Genomic DNA, 20345 nt, shown 5'->3' on the forward strand with positions numbered 1-20345 from the left:
TGTGTCGTCACAGAAAATCAGGGGATTGACAGATTAATATGTTTATAATCATAGTGTCCGGGTTGGGGAAAATGTGATAAAAAAGCATTCTTGCTTACCTTTTCGATGTTTGATGTTGATCAAAAGAAAAAAGAGAAGAAAGGTTGCAAGCTTGGAGCTCTTATGAGGTGTTGAAATTTTTAGTCAGGTGGGGTTGCCCTGTGATGATAAGATAAGGAATGGGAGGGTCCTCAAGCTTCGTCGAGTTGAAGTTAAACCTCGGGAATGAAGTAATACAACCCACTCTCTAAAATAAAAATAAAAGGGCAGACTTGATGCAAGTGACAAAATGATGACTGTTTAATTTTTGTCTTAGAAGTCAAGGCTCTCTTTCTTTGGCTCGTTTGGTTTAGCTGCCTTGGTCGGCTCTTCTTCGTCGCCGATTGGAGGAAGACTGAAGGGTGTTATAACCAGCCCGCTAGAACTGCTTAACCTGAAAGACAAGTTCTCTCTATTCCAGGTGCCTTCCAGGCCACCGCCCTTCTCATGAAATACTGGCAGGCTGTGGGCACGGAGTAGTCCCTGTCCTTTGTCCTCATTACCTGGCTCTCTAACAACTGGGGCTTGTTGTAACGGTATCAATTCAAGGACTCCGTCAGATAGCAGCTCCATCCATCGAGTCAGTCCTGTCGAGCGTGGGAACAGAGTGACTGGAATTGTTACAACAGCTGTAACTTGAGCTGAGAACTGTCGCAAGAGTGCCCTCAGGTCATGCAAGAATTTGAGGATTTCTTTAGGCTGGCTGGCGGCAGAATTGTAAAGCGTAGGTGACAGAAGACTGGGCACAACAATTCGGTGAACAGTGGAAGGAGGTGCGTTCCTTATCTTGGAGGTCACTTCGGTGATAAATTTCTGGAACGGTGTATGTGTAGGGGAAGCCAGGGGACCTTCTACTGGCATTGTATGCAGTTGACCCTTGATAGCGCTGTTCTCAAGGCGCTTGGTGAGGTCAAAGGTATGGCAAAAAGTGCTTTGTATCTGGCCGGGACTTGTTGGTCCTTGAGAATCTAGTCCAGCCCGTTAGTTACTATTTTTCAGACAATACAGGTAGAGACATGGGGGCAATACCTCTAGCTGGAATGTTTCGTTGTCCGAGTGTCTCGTAACGCCAAGCAATTTTCATCTTATCGTCTGAAGATGAACTCGACTTGCTCTTCCTAGAGCCTTCTGGATTTCCAAGGCCAGGAAGTTCTCTCCTCCAAGCGTCGCCAAAACCCAGTAGATGGACTTGATGTCCTTGCACAAGTCCTTCAGCGGCGTAGTATCGTAGAAGCACACCTCCGAAATCCGTTGTTCCAGTCTCTTCGACCAGCAAGGAAGTTCCCATGGGCATTCCAGCATGGCCTGACAAGAGTTGATCCAGGGACTGCGTACCCGTTGATGTCGTCAATCGTCCATCTAATGGTGATGGTCTTGTTCCTGGCGCAAGAGACTTCTCTTGTCGAGGAGTGGGCGACGAGGATCCCGGCGCTCCAATGACGACATTACGCTTTCTAAATGACATGATTCCTGGCTCTCATGTATATCAAGGCTTGAACTGTATGAGAAAAGGCAAGTTGAGAACTTGAAGCTTGCACAGTCATAGGTACAAACCTGTGAGTCTTGTGTGTGGGACCCACCAACAGGTAAGTTCCATTCGACCCCACCAACTTTTTCCTGGCTACCTCCAAACATTTTCTCTTGCTCGCGACAATCAACAGCAACTAACAGGACATACGTATCGCGCTCGGTCTTTCGTTCCCGGTAGAACACTACAAACAACTTCACATATTCCATTTTTCTCACAACTCATTCAAAATGGCCAGCGGAGATGCCACCCTCTTTGAGGAGTCCTTTACCGTAATGGAGTACGATCAGTCCAAGTATGACCGTGTCGCACGCATTCATTGCACATCGGCCGACTCGCAGACCATCATGTCACTCGATATCAACATCGAACTATTCCCTTGTGTCCGTGGTGACTCTCTGCACGTCGTTTTGACAACAACGCTGGCTCTGGATGGAAGCAAGGAGGAGGAGAAGGGCTGGCGGGACGTTGGTAAGGGCGGTGATGCGCCAGCCACGATTGCCGACCTCTACGACTATGTGTGCCATGGCAAAATCTACAAGTTCGAAGAGACATTCGATGGAAACACCATGTACGTTCGCGACTCCAAACCCAAGACGCTCATATTGTACCACAGGTTGAAAGCAATATACTAACTGATTGTAACCTACAGCAATGCTTACGTCTCTTTCGGTGGTCTCCTCATGTCGCTCCAGGGCCCTGTCAAGAAGTTGACTCCGCTCCGCGTCGATAACGTCTACCTTCTTGTCAAGAAATAATCCGAAGCGCAAATGATACATTTATCTAGACTATAGCTCTTCACCGCCACCGCAGGCTTTTGCTTCCTCGCTAGCTTTAGGTCATATCAATGATACCCGAACCAAAACCGCCTCCTTGCTCCCAACAAGTTTCAAAGTGCTTCAGTTTTACCAACTTCAGACTCAGAGTGGGCACCAATCGCTCCGATGCGGACCTGGAAATGAAATGTTGCGGCGGACTCTCTGTTTGATCTGTTCGATCTCGGGCTCGTTTTCGTCAGTCATAATACCGTGGCGAATGAAGAAATCAATCGTGACGAGGGCGCAGTTGGGTTTAAAGCGTCCCGCAGCAAGATCCGCCTTGACTTGATCGACGTCACACAGGTCGAATCTTTCAGCTTCGCCGTCGCTTGGTTGAGGAATCACATCATTGGAGAGCTCAAGATGGTAGACCCATTGGCATTCCGGGTAAATAAAGTCACCCTCGCCAACATGTCCCTCGTCTGTAATGTAGATGTATGTGACGTTTCCGACGAACTTGGCATTCTTGCGGACAATGCTATCGGGAAGACTGGCTTCCTCATCGGCCTCTCGGATGACACACTCGAAGGGGTCCTCTCCGGTCATCAAACCGCCCGCCACGGTATTGTCCAGCATGCTGGGGAACGTAGACTTGTTTCGAGCGCGCGTGGGCACCCAAAGACGAAGACCATGAGGCGCAGTCTTGTCTTTAACATAGGCAACCATGTGAACACCGTAGCGCATCGTACCGATCAGGCCCATTGCTGCTCGCTCCATGCTGAACAAGAGCTCTCCGGTGCGTCCATAGACAGGCCACAGCTCGTTTCTCCAACCACGGAGAAGGGGAAACGTTCCATTTTGGCGCCAATAATCAGCGAGGGTGGCGACACGGCGGGTGCGTTCCTCTTCTGTAGGTTCCTGGAATAACAAAATGGTTCTTTCTGCTTCGTTGCATACCATCTTGCCCCTGATATCCTCGGGCACTTGGTGAAGTTCTTTGACAACGCGATCTAGGACGTAGCCAATAGGGTATGTGCCTTGACTGTCCTCCCACACCAGATTGTACAGGCCTTCTTTCATCTTTGCGAAAGCATCAGGGTCTGTCTCGGCATAAGGAAACCTTTGTATCTAAGTTATGCGTACTTCAAGCATATGGGTATGGACTCTTACGCATCGACTTCATCAATGAGATTGATGTTTGCTTTAGCCATATTGATTAACGAGTTGTGATCCAATTTCTGTGGCCGGGCCTTTCTTCGGTGGTACGGAGCCTTTTGCGTGTAGTTGCTAGAAAATGGTGGCCTAATCAATCTGCGGGCTTTTGTTGTATTGATCTCCTGTAGATGAAGTTGTACAGCAGAATACGTATCAGTTCTTGTCACACTGTATTCCCTCTCAAGCCTGGTGACTGCTGATATGGGTTAAAATTGTCTGCCTTTGCATCGTTGATGAATCCTTGTCAAGAATAACATTTTCACCTCCGAGTTCCCATTCACCTTGGGTTAGTTCGTCGTGATTGCCCCACGTTTTCGGTGAATCTAAGCTAAGTAAGTGCATTTCCTACTAATCTACTGCAACAATGAGAGTGGCAAGTCACAGTCACAGTCTCGAGTATTATATGTCTTCGTGGCACAGAGCGTCAATGCAGCCGTTAGCTGTTCATCCACAGCATTGTAATGTTTACAGAGGCATCAAGTTTCTGGCTGGCGATAGTTAGATACGTAAATCTCCACTCTCGCATAGCCTACCCTACACACCATCCTGTCATGAGGTCACTGACAGCTCCTCATGCACCAGTACCAGGGGGCTGGGGTTGGGGTATCCTTCCACTTCCTTCTAGATTACCCTCGAAACGCCCACCAATCGTTTCACACCACCACGAAAGAAACGAAACGACAAAGCTAACAGACTCAATATTAACTATCGTCTGTTGGACATACAAAAGCTCACAACAACCACAATTGATAGTATCAAGAAGATACATCTCCTGTTCCGAATTGTATAACTTCAGCATAATAACCACATACATCATGTCGAGCCCGCTGTTCGGCATTGTCCCTGCGGGTCAATCATTGATCACGGAACCTTCATCGACCCCCTCACCAACTTCACTACTCTATGCCCTTCCCACCTCAAAACCGTTTTCTCACATCGTCGTATTTATGCTGCCTGGAATTACACTACCGCCAAACACCGCTGCAGCAATTTACCTCGCCACAGCCACTGATGTCGCCGCTGCTGCTCAAACAGGCGGCACACCCAATTTCCGCTTCCTCGGTGGCATCGGCCCAGGAAAAGAGAGTGCCATGTTCAAGGTCAGTGGTGGAGGCGAGGCTAGTGACCTAGTGATCGGAGTGTCTGTTGAGCCGGAGGAATCCGTGGGCCAGCGATTGCAGGAACTTGCTGCCAACAAAGTCAGCAACCCATCAAGTGGTCAACCGAGCACTGCTATTTTGGCACAGCGCATTATCCAAAACGCATTCAATTTTCTATCAAGCTTCAGCGGCACCGCGGGACCCGGTGGTGTTGAGGTCGTGCCTCTCAAAGCCTTTGAGAACTGGTGGCGCAAGTTCGAGTCAAGAGTTCGAACAGATCCTAGTTTTCTTGAGAAGCAGACCGATTAGTACGGGCCCAGACTGCAATGGGCGAGCTGTTCTTTGTCAGAAAGAAGGATACTCTGGTCACTTGAAGTTACATATTCGGGCAATCTGCGAAAAATGGTTTATACATAGCAGGGTTGGTATATGAGGTTAGGTCTTGGAACCGCATGATTTACGGGCGTCTTGTTAAGAGCAACTACGAAGAATCAAGAATGTTTGAAGGGCAACCAATGAATATTTACACAAACAATTATCGTTTTATAGTGACCCCTGGGTACAAGTTGTGATATAAATTCGAAATAGCACCTCAAACATGTTGCCTATCTTGTAATATCAATATCAGGAACTTTCACAACGCTTATCAGATGATTCGTGGTATATGCGTTCTTTTGAACGCCAAAATAGTGATGCTGCATCAGCTTTCCCAAGTCCCCAAACGCCATAATAGAGAAAAAAAGCCCACCACGCGTATACGACTCTTACATTAAACCGTGTCCGACAAGACTACTCATCTTCCTGCAAGGCCGTCATGAACGGGCTCTTGGCACGTGTTGGGCTGCCATTGCGACTCTTTCGACCGGCACTCAACAACGAGGGCGACAAACGCTCTCGGCTCTCGGTTCGCACTACAAGTCCAGCACGATCCATTGCTGAAGGTGGACGAGTCAGCTCGTCAGCTCGCCCTGCGAAAGCACTGGGCGTTGCCAGACCTGATGTTCGCCCTTTTCGCGACCCATTACTGCTGCTGTCCGAATGGTCGTTATCATCTGAGTCGACATCACCTAGCTCAAAGTCGGAATAGTCACCCTCCTCCATCACTCTCTCATACGATGGCCCAGAGCGACGGCCGAAGATTTTGCTGACAAGAGAGGAGCCGCGTCCTGACTTCCCAGAGCGCTTGCGTCGCTTCACCATGCTGAATATTTTCCTCCTTCGCTCAGGTTTGCGGAGGAGATAAGCAGCGAGCAAGATTATGATGATAAAGGCGACGACACCACCGGTGGACTTTCCAGGCTTCTTCAGAATGTCTTCGAAATCGTCGTTGTCGTCATCATCATCTCCAGTATGAGGAGCAATTGGCGAAGAACCGGCGTGTTGGAAGTCTTCTGCGATTCCCTTTTCCACATTACTTCCAAACCCGACAGGTAGCTCTGAACTTGAAGGAGGAACTTGTCCAGCGGCGTAGAGAACCATTTTACCCAGGGTCCAACTTAGTTCGACACCGTCAACTGTATCCACAGGCCTGAAAGGGTCATTGAACGACTTTTCTCCATCATCCTTGACAGTGTTGTTGGCCCCACCTTCAAGCCCAACTCGAGGAATGCCAATACCGTCGTAAAGCATATTGATGAGCCATGACGCCTTGAAGCAGGCTAATTGCGCCTCCTCCGCCTTCTTCTCAGGCGACTTCTTGCGCTTGTCCAGATCGTTCTTGATATCCGACCAATCTCGACTGCAGTATTCCATGACGCTGTTCTGATACGTTGCCAAATCGTATGCTTTATGCTTCTTTCCAAAAACGCCATGTGTTGTATGCCAGTATTCGGACACTCCAACGAAGTGGTTGATATCAAAGTCGATGCCAGGGACATGCTGACCGTTGACAAGACATGGTTGGTCGTCACAAGGCTTGTCCTTACCCAAAAGAGGATATGTCACTCGTAAACACTCGTCAAACTTTCCAGTGCCAACCAGAACCGTCTTGTCCGAGATCTTTTCAACAAGCTCGCCATCAGGAGTAGTTCGTAGGCCCTGAGGCATGCATGGATCAGGTAGTTCATGGGTAGTATCGGTGTTGTAGTGTTCCTGCAGGCGTTCCACATAGCGGCTGCGAGCTTGGTTGGCACCAAATCCGAGCCAGGTCGCAGTGAAGACTTTATACTCGGCGGGAGATCCATCAAGCGTTCGCATGCGCACCAACTTCAGGTCATCGGCATGTTTTGCGGATTCCGTTGCATTAGGGGCAAAGGCTATCTGCGCAGATGCGCCGCCCATGTCCAAGAAGCCATATGTGTGGTGATTTTTGCCGTGGTCGTGCTCCTCAGGATGATCGAACCCACCGAGCAGGTAGTTTGCCGCAATCCAGCCGTATAGACCCTCGGTCTCTCCAGAAATGACTTGAATATGAGCATCGCAGTCAGGAAGGATAAATTCCGTATTCTCCTGCAAGTAAGAGCACATCGACTTGAGAAGCGCTGATTGTTGAGGCTTTGGTAGCAGGCGCATACCAGCCGTTGCCATGAGGTATACGGGCGTCTCGGATATTTTGCTATCAGGAACTTCATCGAGGGCGATTTCGATCAGTTGTTTTAGATGGTCGGGTCCGATCTGCGATGGGTTTTCGGCAAAGCTCGACACTCCGGGATGGATCTTCTTGTTTTCCTTGAGCTTGATCTTGGGGAGAGCCTTGAGCTCAGCGGCGGATGCATCTTTGGCGGCTTTGGCATGGTTCTTCCACTTGTAAATGTAGACTCGGGTTCCAGAAGAACCGGCGTCAAGAATAACGCCGTATTGCGCTATATAGAATACACCATCAGTCAACAGTATAGTGATCGGAAGACGAATACCGACATGATTTACCCATTAGGGCAGACGACTAATCGGGAGGGTGTGCGAAATTGCGACGAGCGTAACGGCAGCTTTCAGGGAGAAGGAATTCGGTGCGCGATGCAAGGATATCTCTCGCTATAAGGAGGGGAATCTCGATGCGGCGTATTGCAATTAAGGTTGATAGTGTTGCGATAACGGGGTGATTGAAATTGTATATTGTAGGTCTCGACGATAACGACGGTTTCGCAGAAGCGGATCGGATTCGATTAACTAGAGGCCAGCCTTGGAAAGGGAGAGATTGTCGGTTGTGTTCAGCAGGGGAAGCGAATGTCGAGCATCGTCTGGATGCGTAAGCGAGTGAATATTAATTGAAGGCTTGACGCTGAAAACAAGCCGTAGAAGAAGTAGGTTCCAAGGATTCTGATGACAAGGTCGAAGAGGCCAAAAGAAGGTTAGTGAGAATGGATACGAACAAGGATTCAACGATAACACGAGCTAGGAAGTGGATTGGACGTTGAATAGATGATTATTGCGCGCGGCGCGGTAGGACAGTTGATGCATATGATAAGGGTAGTCGATAAGATGATACTAGGAATCGAAAAGCTGCATGCAGGAGGAACAACAGTGGCCAATTGGTCTAACTAATTCTGTTGCTCAAACAACTCCATCTCATGCAAAGTGGCGTCAACAAAGTGCATACGCGGCCCGACATGGACTGAAAGTTACAGATACATACCTCAGTATACCATGATCCCTTGAAACATCACGTGAGTGATATGCGAATGATCTATTCTTAGGTACCTACCTAGGTGGGGATGCAGGCATGATACGAACAAGATCATGAACAAGAATGACCAACGATCAATGTCACAAAAAGGTGGTCTCACAAGGAATAACTCCCTCCACGGGAAAGAGACCATAATCAATAGGGATTGCTTAAACCATTTTTCTTCTCCAAAAAGCAATTTCTTCTAATTCATTTTTCCTTAACCCGAACTCCTGAAATGAGACAAACTACCTTTGTACTTAGACAAGGCTATCTTCCCAGACATAAGAAACATTCCATTTTTCCCCTCTCACTGTCTTTCCTAGTCGACTAATCCCTCTTTTTACTCGTAATACCCTCGGAGTTTAGAGATCATAATCTCGTATACTTGAATGCGTTGCTGCATCCAAGTCATGACCGCGTAAAGTCCTTGAAGCATCTGGGGTAACGAATCAAGGTCATCGGGAATTGGACTCTGGGGCGCCCAACCATGAGCTTGGTGAAAGTACATGTTTGCGGCGATTGTTGCCTTCTCGATCTGAAGTTCTAGATCCATGACTACTTTCAACAGATCCTCCTGCTCCTCTCTGCTCAAACCAGGGGCTTCGCAGAGCTGGTTGTCATCACCGTTGTAGCGATTCCCAGGGGCAATGTGAACTGGGTGAGACCCCAAAGAATCTCGTTGGTGGCCGAGTTTACTGTGCTGAATTGGTTGTTGAGAAGATGGTTGTCGGTCTTCATAGGTAGGATCGTTGGTGTTTGACAATGGATGCTGCTGAGGCGCAACGAAGGGAGCTGAGATAACAGGCCTACCTTGACCCTCGCTAGTTGCTTCTCCTGCCTTGAATCTCGCGCGTAGATCTGACCCTTTGCGGAGTCCCATCTTTCCCAGTTTTCTGCGCGTCTGCATGCTTATTCTGTTCTTAATGAGCGCGAAGACTGAAGCAGGCTTGTTGGCGGGTCCAACAATTGCTCTTGAAACTTTACCGCCAAATAGCGATGATGACGGCGAAGAAGATGCTGCACCCAGTACTAGCTGGGTTTGCGGCTCGGACCTGTCGTTAGAATTGCGTGGCATACTGAGTTTTTGTGAGTGTATGAAACGGATATGTGACTACTAATATCGGTAGTAAGGAATACGAGATGATAGAACCTTGCAATTCTAGAAACACTCGTGATTTATATCTCCTGCTGTATCGAGGGCTTGAGAGCTCCAAGGCGAACATGTGCTGTGTTCTTGGTACATGTCTCTTGCTTGGGAGAGAACAAAGCAAGTGGGATGTGGGCTTAACTCATTGTTAAAATGTGTGTTTACCTTGTTAATGATAGAGTCTTTGACATATTCGATGCATTCGGGAGATTGTTGTCGATTATCAAAGATATACCACAGTTTTGTTCAACCAAACACCACTTACTCAATGTTCTCTACTTCACACTCATAAATGCCTTGTAGGAACATCCATCGCTGGGGTGTTGTTCGCCTGACTAACTTTGATACCAGACGTCAAGCCGACACCCGCTAAGCCACCGCGATTAATGAAACCCGGGGCAAAATTGTTGGGCGATTGTCTCGATCTACCGAATCCAGTCATAGAAGTTCCTGTCAGAGTCGGCAAGCCTGTGCCTTGATGTACTGTTGATCCGCCCATAGTTGGTCGGCGAAGCCCACCAACAGGCACTCCTGAGAGATCGCCTTTCTTATGTCAGTTATTGATTGGAAAAAAATAGGCAAAAAACTCACGATGAGACGATCCTCCAAGCCGTGACCACTGGTTTCCTTCAGTTGCCATATTGTGATAGTTTCGTACGGCACCATTGTTCATTCCAGAAACATCAACCCGGTGGCTTTGTCCAAAGGCCGGTGCATGATTGTTCTCAAGATTGCCTTGTGCAGTCATATTGCCACCATAGCCCGGTTCGAGCTGTGCTACTTGCAACGTATGATCAACAGCATCGGATGCCGCCCTTTGAATTTGACCAAGCTCAGCCCTCCTCTTGACTTTGTCATATAATTCTTGCAACTGTAGAACTTTGCGGCTCTTTTCTTTGTATGCCTGGGAGATTTCCTCGTGCTTCCGTCTCAAGCCTTCCTGCTCTGCTTCTAGACCTGTTGTTTTGTCAACAGAGGCACTAGGCACTGTACAGAAAAGAGCACTGACCTGACATCTTGTGATGGAGCCCTCCAATCTCTGTATTTGCGTCGCTCACAGTCTTTTCAAGACGAATGCCGAGGCTCGAGTATTTTTCGGTGAGTGTTCTGTATAGATGCTGTTGGTAACATATGTTCTGAGTGGTCTGATATGCCCAGAAGCTGAGAGCACGACCGGCACACTCCATGATGACATTGGGACTTAGACCACTAAGAACGCTGGTCTTGTAGTCTTCACTTGGATTCAGATTCGTGATGACGGCATCGTCGGGCTTTGTAAGTTGTGATTCGCAGGCAGGGCATGTATTGCGACGCTCGGCTTCTTGGCCAGTAATACCGAGTCGTTGGGCGCATTCTACACAGAATATATGACTAGTGACACGACGTTAGGGATTTTCGGATTGATACAAAATATACGTACCTGCATGTTGTCACCAGAGCACGGTCGCTGAGTTCCCTCCGGCACTTGAGATTGTTACAAGTAAGTGCGTGTTCCATTCTCAGCGCAGTACAAGTGTTGATGCCTTTGGATGTCGAGTGATGTACTTTGACCGACAAGCTGAAAGGTTGGAGGTGGAGAAAAAGAGCAATCTCGCGAATAAAACTGAAGTGCCTGTGAGGCAAGTATTGATGGAAGGAGCAGGATGGCCGTGCCTTCCAAATATGGAAAACGGAGTTGGCATTTGTCAACTTTTCAAAATACAAAGTGAAGGAGAAAATCGAGTATATACTTTAAAGTACAAAATGTAAAGGTGTACACAGGCAGGTACCAATGTAAGAAGTAGTAGGTATTTGGAAATGCATGCTGTAGAAAGTAAATAGTCGTGGCCTCATATGATTGTCGTAAGCTGTGATCCGCCTAAGAGAACGACCTGCGTCCCCAGGGTACATGATGCCCCTATATGACCCGTAAGACTTGGGAATCGCATGCAAAGTAAAAGTACACCGCGTTATGCTCATTTTTCATCATCTCATCTCATCCATCTCGTATCATATCACCTCATCTCCAGTGAACCGTACATGCCACGTGAATCCTCATACATCGAGTGTTGCCCTGGAGTCATCATATCATGCCCGTACGATGGACCATCCATCATTGGAGGCACAGATGATACGGAGCTCCATTGTCTCGAGCCAAAGTCCCACCAGGATTGTTGCGCGAGGTAATTTGCTTCCTCACTGGCTTCTCGTTGCTCTCCCGGGACCTCAAACTCGAGCTCACCAATGAGTGAGTCGAGATCAGCTTCTAGGGATGTCTGCAGTTCCAGTAGGGAGTCGGATCCCATCATAGGTGTGCCGCTCTTGGGGAATGACGATTCGAGGGGTGGCGATGGAAGAGGGTCGCTCAAGGAACATTGCGATTGAGCCAAGAGGTTGATCAGCTCCTGCTTGTCCAGGGAGCGAAGTGCAGAAACGTCATGATTTGGGTAAAGCCGCCGAAGTACCGAACGGCACTCTTCGAGAGATTGTGCAAGGCTATCCAGAGCTCTGGGAATAGCAAGGTTAGCCGACTGCCGCTGAGACTTGAGCAGATATCTGAATTGACATATTACTTACTTTCTGGATGGGATCATTCTTTGACGGTGTTTATCGTAAGAGCAATTCTTTGGGGCTCGACTGGTGATGCATTGGCCACATGGTAGCTTGCCATCACAGCGGATCTTTCTTCGTTTACACTCGGTACAAGCATGGGGAGTTGTTATGCGCCGTGTGCCCGCAACCCTGGGCCTTGCATTGCTGGAAGCAGCTGGCTGCTTTTTGGGAATAATTCCCTGGACTGCAACAAAACAATCAGTATTAGGCCCGAAAAGAAACCATCGTGAAGTAAAACGCTGGAGTTGAAGACGACTTACAAGTGTGAAAGGAGCCGCCAGAGGCAACCTTGGTGCTTGAAGGAGACATGATTTCGGATAGATTGACAAGGAGTGGTTTGCGCTAGTCGGGAAGATAATCCTTTTGTGTTCTGTTGTGTAAGCCACGAAATGTAAAGGGCCCCCAAATGCGATGTGTATAAGGCTTGACGACATATTTAAGTACTGACAGTCTTGACCAAGTATCCGTGCCAAGTTACAGTAGAGGCGACGATGTCACGTCGATTCGTTTTCATTCCCAATAGTCACTCGTAGCCAGAGCGCCACCCCCTGACCCCGGTCAACTCCCAGAAGTGCAGTTCAGAATAATGCGGAGAAGTTAACGGACGCTACGAATGAATCGTGGGGAACAGGAGAAAGGATTCTTGATTCGTGGGATGAAGTATATCCTTGCACGAACCCATGAAGGGGGAAGATCCAGAGCGTATGGGGTAGCGTCACATAGCATTCATTACACACACACACACGGCATGGACCTTGGACCTTGGACCAAGGGCCATGGGAACGTGTTCCTGTTTGGAGAAGAGGGGGCGGTAATGGATGGTAGTGGGTGGCTATGGGAGGTGAAATTAAGGCAGGTTAAACTCAGGGTCCTTGAATCGTGGTGTTGAAGACTCTCCTCTCCCTCACCTCACCGTTCGGGCATGGCGACCCATTGGGAAACTCTTGCAGAGAATATTTGTACGACAAGGGACGTGATCTGCTTAGCCACCTCTACGATAGATCAATTCCTGCGAGTCATTTCGTCTGCTGTACCCGAGGCTAGTTACATAGAGAGAAAGACAGGCCGAGCCGGTCAATGCCTCTGCGGATATTATAAAGTGGACCCAGGCCAGAAGTATGTAACTTAGAAGTGAGGTGATGATTAGGTGATGCTTCATTAAACATGTAAAGTTGCGAGTATCAGATTTGAGTCGAGACTGGGCTAGTGAACCATCCGTCATCCCTCTCATATCCGGATCCAACGTAACCTGGTCCATAGCGGAGGGCATATTAGCTTTGACGGGCCGAAGCAATCACGGCAGTCGAATGATGGATGGATGGATGAATGTACGAATACTGGCAAAGGCGGGGAGGGCCTGGACGGATCTTTGAAGAACCTCGGCGTGCGGTTGTTCCCTTATTTCCGAAGTTGTAGCATCGTCATTTTTCTCTCTCCAACACCATGAATGATTGGGGCTTGATGCGGTGGCTCAAGGGGCAGCCAAGGTTGACGAGAGGAAAAAAGATAAAAGGGTTAGACAACCTCTGTATGCAGTGATTATAGACCGAAGCGGTCTAGTTTTTTAATGTATTGTGTCGTGTTGCATTCAAAAATGTGCATTAGACTGCATCTTCACTGCATTCGAGCCGCCGATGTTCGTCCTATCACGTCCATACCATGTCCAAAACCCCTGTCGATTTTGCATTTATCCAGGAACCACATCTCAAGCTTCCTTTTTCGGACTTGGCAACTTTTATGGTTAAGTTGGCATTTCTCCAGACAGACAGGTCAGGTACTCAAGGTGCTGTACTGTACTGTACCTGACCTGACCTGATCGTCGAGTCCACCAGCGACTGGCCGAGGTATTGATCTGATCCAAACCAGACCAGACCGGACTGTGGGAATGAGGCGTTTTATGTCTGTACTACGTGTTGGTTGAGAAGCGAGATAATAGTATCCAGTATGTTGGCCGTATAAGAGATCCCTCTGTCCAGCTCTTGTTCTATCTTAACAAGACTACAGTACGACTCAAAATCAAGCCTTTCAAACCACCATCAGTCATTTAATTCCGCCCTTTCACAAACAGTGGTTTTATTTTCCGTCAAGCGCTAAACTATATCATATCATGCAGGTATTCATCCGATGTTACCATTCGCCTCCTCACTGATTTTAGTCTTTCCTTGGTAATTAACCATTCATAGCCTTGTATTGTATTTTTCTCACTTCTTTTTTCCCGCCCTCAGCCGCCATCACCTGCGCAAAAACCAAACCACCAGAGATGTCGCAGCTCTCACACTCACATGGACCAAATTACGAGGATGACAACCTTTGGGTACCTCGACCGAATCGAGTCTCGCATCGTGCGTGTGATCCATTAATCGACCCATTCGGGGACTTTTTACATACCACTCACAACGCATCAACGCAAAGAACTCTGGCTAAGTCAAGGATTTAGGATTCTCGGCCCGTACCATGCCATGACATGAATTACCTCCAGGATCTGTACCCCGGGTTTTCTCCCTCTATTGCTGTTTCGGCCCCTGGTTACCGACTAGGGAAGGTGGCCGGCTGGATAATAGGCCGACTACTGGTTATCTCGTCTCCTCTTGTGGTCGAGTATCCAGTACCGTAGCATTGGTCCGTCTCATTATCGAGACTCCACAGGTTAGACCTGGGGCCACATCGCCAAGATTCGTCCACTTCATAACAGACCCGGCATAATTCACCGACCTTGCTTTCCACGTGAGCTGTCTATCGGAACACATGGACAACCATCACCACTGCTCGGCCTCGCGACGATATGAGGCTAAGACCCCGGACGGATGGGTCTCTTCGTAAAGATCGAATAGCCTCATGGCATTGATGGACCGCGATGCATGCACAGCGCAACGCAACGCAAGGCAGCGCACCGCAACGCAACGCCAAACCGCTCCGCTCCGGACCTGAAGCGCCACCCGAGCGGCCGTTGTCTCGCCTGTGTCGTCCTTTTTCCAATATTCTATCCTCTGTGGAGCGGTCGATCGGCACGCAAACCCGTGGTCACTCGCTACCATCGCTGGCAAACTGGACCATCTCGGCCGGATTCAACATCGGACTGTCTATAACAAGAATAAGCTCAGCTCCAAAGCTACCCAAACCATCCATCAGCCGCTCAACACCCTATTGACCTTGTTCGCCTCTATTGCTGACAGTTTACATGAATATTGGCTCTCAAGTTGAGCGAGGCTGAGAATTTCCAGACTGGGTGACCGGCTCGTCATCGTGAACTACATACCAGAACAGGATTTTTTCTTCATGCTCGGAGTACATCTCGGAAAACTCGGGCACGCCGCCAGACCAAGCATCTCTAGTCTTGTATACCAGAACCTCGCTCTAATCGCTCATAGGCACGAAATCGACAGCCTGTCACGGTCCTTTTGCATCTGTCGATCATATCGCTGTTTCTAAAATGCTTTAGCAACCCCTGTAATTTCCCAACCCCGGCTCGAAATAGTATAGTGGCAGCTCTGTTATACTACTACCCCATACTCTATGTGACTTGATCTGATAAAGGGCTAAGGATGGGCCTCAAGCTTGGGCTTAGGCACCTATGTAACGACGGCCTAATGGCGTAGTGACAGCACCCCTCAGATTCGGCATTCAAGCGAATCCAACCTCGACTTGCACCCGTTTAGACTAGTTGCCGCCTGCTTTCGGTGCCAAAGCGTATGATCGAACGCAGTAGAGCCGGTCAAGATTCATGCTGAAGCTTTAGTCCGGGCTCGCTTAATGTCTCACTACCCATGTCTGTGATCGGAGTACGTCAAGTTCACAACTTGGCAGAGCAATCATGCTACTCTGTACCTACCTATCTAGACCTATACAGCACATAGACTATAGCCCATCAGAGCCATGTTTGTCAAGTCTGCTGCTCTAAGTATGCACAAAAGATCGATTGCTTGGAGCAAGCGTTGCGATTGGCCATGCGTTGATTTTAATTCTTTGGGCGGACCTGCCATGTCGGAGACTCACGGCAGCGATAGGGGTCCTGTCAAGTGTTTTGGTAGTACTGTGATCCTGCCCTGGTAAACTCTGATTAATTGTAGACCGAGTACGGGAATGAGCGATGGTTCCCCATCGTAGTCTTGGCCTCTGAATGCTGCTTGTATACGTATATTATTCATCGCTGACACAGGAGGCAAAGCAGGATGCTGGTCTGGAGAACCTAGCAGTTGCAGTATAGACTGTGGCGACAGGCAGAAAGTAAACAACACCACCAGACTGTCTAACTGTCCAAAAACAAACGTCGTATTGCCGTAAAGCGGTGAGTGGTAATAAGTTCCGTGATCCGTCGCCGATGTGACTGTTGATCAATTTGAAACGTCGTAGTACGCTTGCCACTAAACGCTTCTCAGGGCCCGACACGACTCTCTTCTATTCCATCTTTGTCGATGCTCCCACTTTTCCTTTGACTGATCCGAGCAATGATAGGGCCTTTCCATAGCCCTATGACTTGCGAGAAAGGTTATGATTTGACGGTTGCGGGCAGATCCCCTGAGTTCCGGTCGAGTTCAAGGAGGCATGGTGTTGAGCCACGGTTCGGCGACAAACGCCCATCGACTCAACTCAACTCCACAATTCAAACTATCTCGGACAGATGCAGGACAGAGTTTCCGGCAAAATTCAAATCTTAACAATGCCTAGAAAGCTCCGGCAATAGTCAAGTTATCAAGGTGAGGAACCACTTGTATAACCTCACCCGAGTCATGAAGCTTGTAACTCCCGTATTTTTAGCGAACGACAAAACTTTAATAATTGCGCGCTTTTTCAACGACTCCATAAACATCCAAAGTTTAATACATATCCCTTACTCAAGCGATATTGGAGAAGTGGCTGATCGAACCTTGCCCTGGGTCGTGGTATGCCAAGATGACATGTTTGCTGAGACCATCTCTCGCCCCCCTTGCTCCATCAACCATCACCACAAGGGTACTGATGACGAGCGCTTAAAATACAATAAGACGGCGGAGATGCAAGGTTTCGAAAAGAAAAAAAGATTACTATTCCCCATAGTACGACTTTGACGCGCTCTTGCCTACCTGGGTAGCCAAACGTTAACTTGCCAGGAACGTCGGGAGGCATCCCGGACATCTCAACGCCGGACATGCATGAGATCATAATCATGAGGCAAACTATCGCCAACTCCAGCACATACGACCACAGGTAGTGGAAAATACGGGATCCCGTCCGCTCTCCCTTAGTCAAGCCACTAACCGGCGGATTAGTAGTTGGGTCGGTGACGACCAGCGAATCCCCGCTGTTGTATGTTTTTTGCCCATGCCGATTCTGCATCTTACTTACTCAATCTGTTCTGGATGGGACATCTCCTTGATCTTGGCTGTGGCAAGACCATAGTCGAGGTCAAGAAGGGCGCACGATGTAGAGCATGCAGATTGTTGTCGTTCGCGGGGAACCGCCACGGAGGGTCAAGGTTTGGATACTCTAGGACGCCCCTCATCATTTCCAAAATCGCTGAGTGAGATCTGTCTCCGATTTTTCATCATTCTGACAAGTCATGGTTTGCCACAGTTTCCTTTCAATATGCAGGTTGTTCGAATCGCTGCATCATGATCTTTGTTCTTGTGTAGCTCTGTCTATCTGGCCTCGTTACAGTACTTCCTCCTAGAACCTTGAGCCTACAGGCGAAGAACCTGGCAGCGGCTGTCGATACCGTCGAAGATACATGTGTTGTCGATCGGAACGTATTGCTTCGTGATGATCTTGATCATCTCCTGCGCAACCATACCACCCGTAAGCGCTGATATGTTGTGAAGTTCGCCGCCAGCAGCTCGTTCCAACTCCTGTGCAGTCTTCTTGTAGCGCTCGTTGTCAGCAGCCTGGGGTGCATTGATACTGATGAAAGCCATGATCTCATCCACAGTAGCTGTTGTCGAGTTTGACGATGCCAACAGGGCGAGGTAAAGGGGGATAAGAGACAGCGGCATCTCGGGGCCAGCCATAGCTGCAATCTCATCGTTGGCTAGTTGCTGCTCTACAAGTTCATTGTTATTAGACGAGCCGTTGATTAGAGAGAAGTATTGCTTACCGACAACCTGATCAAGCTTGACTGCCCTCTCCTCAGGAGAGTTGATAAGCTTGATGAAACGAGCGTTCTTGCAGAAGAGTTCGATTTGCTCAGGATCCACATCCTCTCCACCAGGAATTCCCCGAACAGTTTCGAGAACTTGGCTAACATCCTGACGAGCCCTTTCCTTATAGATATTCTGTAGTTTGATGTATACGCTGGACTGGGCCTTCATATCGGGCAGTCCTCCAGGCACGGGCAACCGGCTATGCTCGTTATAAAAGCGTTTGACTGCCTCTGCGATGATCCAGAAACTGGACTTTGTTTCCTCCTGAAGCAGATTTAGCAGCGTATCCCCAGGATGAATTTGTTGTATACTTACAGGATCTTGATGTTTGAAGTCAAAGACCTGCTGGAGAGAGCTTGGGAGTGATGGTGTTACGACGTGCTTCATAACAGCAGCTACAGCCTCTTCGAAGTTCTCTTCGCCTCCCTCTGGATTGTCCGTCCTCATGGCCTCAGAAACAGTCTTGCGGAACGATGTCTTATCGGCATAGCTGGTAGGATATGCGCCATCATGTGTCTGTTGCCATTGTTCAAGGTAATGAAGTAGAATAACAACTAGGGGCAGGTGTCCATGCTCGTGGTTGTCTAACGTATCGATATTCTCAGTCATGCCCCTTGAAAACTCGACAAGCTCAGGCCAGGGCGCAAGAAGTCTAAGGTCGGTAGTGGCCGTCTCATCAGGGTGAGTATCGACAATGGGAAATGTTCCAGGCAAAGTGGACTTGAAGTAAGAGTAGAATCCGACAGAATGCACTGAGATTGTGGGGATGCTATGCTTGTGAGCATAGTTCTGTATGAGCTGGACCTGATCCTGGGGTAAAGGCAGAGCATATAGGATCATGGTAAATATAGGTGAGTCACTGAGAAATGCTTCGAGGTCGAAAGACTCCCCCTGCAACATATCAGCGGAATTGTAACTTGTTCCCATCGAGTTAATATCCTACCTGGTTTTTAGGATACCATTCGCCTTGTACCTCCGGGTTCAGCTCTAACAGAAAGTTGGTACATGCTTCAGCTCTCGACTTGCCCAGCCAGCTATCATCGATGAAAAAGTTGACGCCCAAATCTTCATAACCCACGACACTCTTATCAGCGATGGTGAATTGGCCGATCCCAGGTAAAACGAGATTCTTGAGGGTCTCGACGCCGACAGTGCCAGCGCCAGAGTTAACAAGTAGAATGTTGGCCGACTCTAAAGCAGCCTGGCCGGACGCAGCCCACAGGCGGAGTTGACGATCGTACTTGCGCTCCTTCTCGGATGGACCGTGAAGAACCGGGGGAGTCTGGGACATGACATCGGCCATGATTGAGCTGTTTGAAGACCAATTGTAATGATGGCGATGGTGTTGAAGGGGTCGAATGCTGGAGTAAGCTACCTCTTACTAAGGGTTGCCTACAGCTACGAAAGTGATAGGCGCCAAGTGTCGGCCGAATCACACCAGGCAGGTGCTTGTAAGGGTGACTGCGCTACGTCACGCTTTGGCAGCTGATAAGTGGGGAGCTCAGAGCAATAGCGCTTGTGATTGGCGTGAATATCTATGGTATGTAGATCGGTCTACAGCTCTAGGGTGAATGCTGCACTGTAAATGTTTTGTCTTCACGTAGGTAGGTACTAGTTTCTCAAGGTGTGCTGAAGGAAGAAGAAGCGGGCTGCTGAACAGGTATTACTTTTATATTGTGTGAGAATAAGGTTGCTCTTTAAGCCTTGCCTTTTAAAACCCAATGCTGCCAAGTGAGAAAAAGTCAACATTAGACTTTTAAAAACGTTACACCCTCAAGTAAATGTTCTGCTTGATACTCCTAGGGATGTTTAGAATCTGGGAAAGATCAAATAAAAATACTGAGTAGGGATGGTTGATATCTAAGCTTCAGGGTATATAATAAATGACCGAAGAATCTTCTTCAAGCTAATGTCTGCCGATTTACTGATCTTGTCTGGGGCTGAATGGATGAGACTCTCCATAGTAGAGGTCACGAATGCTTGACCCAGAGTTTTCTTTAATAAACACTTGTTTGCACTCTGCACAACGCTCCATTGAGCTCCCACCGTTAACAAGAGAACTCCGACGACAATCACATGTACCTGATCGGGGTTCTAGTAAGGCATTTTTAGAACAACGGACTTTATCGATAGAACTAGTGATTTCTGTCAGGAACTATTATTTCCCAGCTTCTTCGAATGAAATTCCTTTTCCCGTCTAGCTCTGGACT

General features: G+C 48.4%; 9 protein-coding genes and 1 non-coding gene across 10 annotated transcripts; 3 read left to right on the plus strand and 7 right to left on the minus strand.

The window, feature by feature from the left end:
* Window positions 1-351: 351 nt before the first annotated feature.
* Window positions 352-1543, minus strand: FGSG_04274 (uncharacterized protein; the record flags this gene model as incomplete). Its single annotated transcript, XM_011323042.1, has 2 exons — window positions 352-1046; window positions 1108-1543. The coding sequence occupies 2 exons, from the start codon at window positions 1541-1543 to the stop codon at window positions 352-354; spliced, it is 1131 nt and encodes a 376-aa protein (XP_011321344.1).
* Window positions 1544-1727: 184 nt separating this feature from the next.
* FGSG_04273 (uncharacterized protein) lies at window positions 1728-2832 on the plus strand. The gene is made up of 2 exons (XM_011323043.1): window positions 1728-2177; window positions 2259-2832. The coding sequence occupies exons 1-2, from the start codon at window positions 1837-1839 to the stop codon at window positions 2362-2364; spliced, it is 447 nt and encodes a 148-aa protein (XP_011321345.1). The 5' UTR covers window positions 1728-1836; the 3' UTR covers window positions 2365-2832.
* On the minus strand, window positions 2527-3575 carry FGSG_04272 (uncharacterized protein; the record flags this gene model as incomplete). The annotated part of the gene is made up of 2 exons (XM_011323044.1): window positions 2527-3484; window positions 3535-3575. 2 exons carry the CDS (start codon window positions 3573-3575, stop codon window positions 2527-2529), a joined length of 999 nt encoding a protein of 332 aa, XP_011321346.1.
* A 686-nt stretch (window positions 3576-4261) lies between these two features.
* Window positions 4262-5268, plus strand: FGSG_04271 (uncharacterized protein). Its single transcript, XM_011323045.1, has one exon. The coding sequence runs from the start codon at window positions 4395-4397 to the stop codon at window positions 4986-4988; it is 594 nt and encodes a 197-aa protein (XP_011321347.1). The 5' UTR covers window positions 4262-4394; the 3' UTR covers window positions 4989-5268.
* A 9-nt stretch (window positions 5269-5277) lies between these two features.
* Window positions 5278-7548, minus strand: FGSG_04270 (uncharacterized protein; the record flags this gene model as incomplete). The annotated part of the gene is made up of 2 exons (XM_011323046.1): window positions 5278-7480; window positions 7545-7548. 2 exons carry the CDS (start codon window positions 7546-7548, stop codon window positions 5469-5471), a joined length of 2016 nt encoding a protein of 671 aa, XP_011321348.1. The 3' UTR covers window positions 5278-5468.
* Window positions 7549-8623: 1075 nt separating this feature from the next.
* Window positions 8624-9163, minus strand: FGSG_12280 (uncharacterized protein; the record flags this gene model as incomplete). The annotated part of the gene is made up of 1 exon (XM_011323047.1): window positions 8624-9163. The coding sequence occupies one exon, from the start codon at window positions 9161-9163 to the stop codon at window positions 8624-8626; it is 540 nt and encodes a 179-aa protein (XP_011321349.1).
* Window positions 9164-9716: 553 nt separating this feature from the next.
* Window positions 9717-10856, minus strand: FGSG_12281 (uncharacterized protein; the record flags this gene model as incomplete). Its single annotated transcript, XM_011323048.1, has 4 exons — window positions 9717-9961; window positions 10022-10387; window positions 10440-10701; window positions 10851-10856. 4 exons carry the CDS (start codon window positions 10854-10856, stop codon window positions 9717-9719), a joined length of 879 nt encoding a protein of 292 aa, XP_011321350.1.
* Window positions 10857-11424: 568 nt separating this feature from the next.
* Window positions 11425-12331, minus strand: FGSG_12282 (uncharacterized protein; the record flags this gene model as incomplete). The annotated part of the gene is made up of 3 exons (XM_011323049.1): window positions 11425-11917; window positions 11987-12206; window positions 12283-12331. 3 exons carry the CDS (start codon window positions 12329-12331, stop codon window positions 11425-11427), a joined length of 762 nt encoding a protein of 253 aa, XP_011321351.1.
* Window positions 12332-17196: 4865 nt separating this feature from the next.
* Window positions 17197-17312, plus strand: FGSG_20013. The gene has a single exon (XR_893008.1). It is a non-coding gene; the product is annotated as a 5S ribosomal RNA (ribosomal RNA).
* A 367-nt stretch (window positions 17313-17679) lies between these two features.
* FGSG_04268 (uncharacterized protein) lies at window positions 17680-19438 on the minus strand (the record flags this gene model as incomplete). The annotated part of the gene is made up of 4 exons (XM_011323050.1): window positions 17680-18035; window positions 18090-18399; window positions 18451-19026; window positions 19079-19438. 4 exons carry the CDS (start codon window positions 19436-19438, stop codon window positions 17680-17682), a joined length of 1602 nt encoding a protein of 533 aa, XP_011321352.1.
* Between the last annotated feature and the right edge of the window lie 907 nt (window positions 19439-20345).

This window comes from Fusarium graminearum, chromosome 2, assembly GCF_000240135.3.
Source record: "Fusarium graminearum PH-1 chromosome 2, whole genome shotgun sequence".
NCBI classification, from domain to species: Eukaryota; Fungi; Ascomycota; class Sordariomycetes; order Hypocreales; family Nectriaceae; genus Fusarium; species Fusarium graminearum.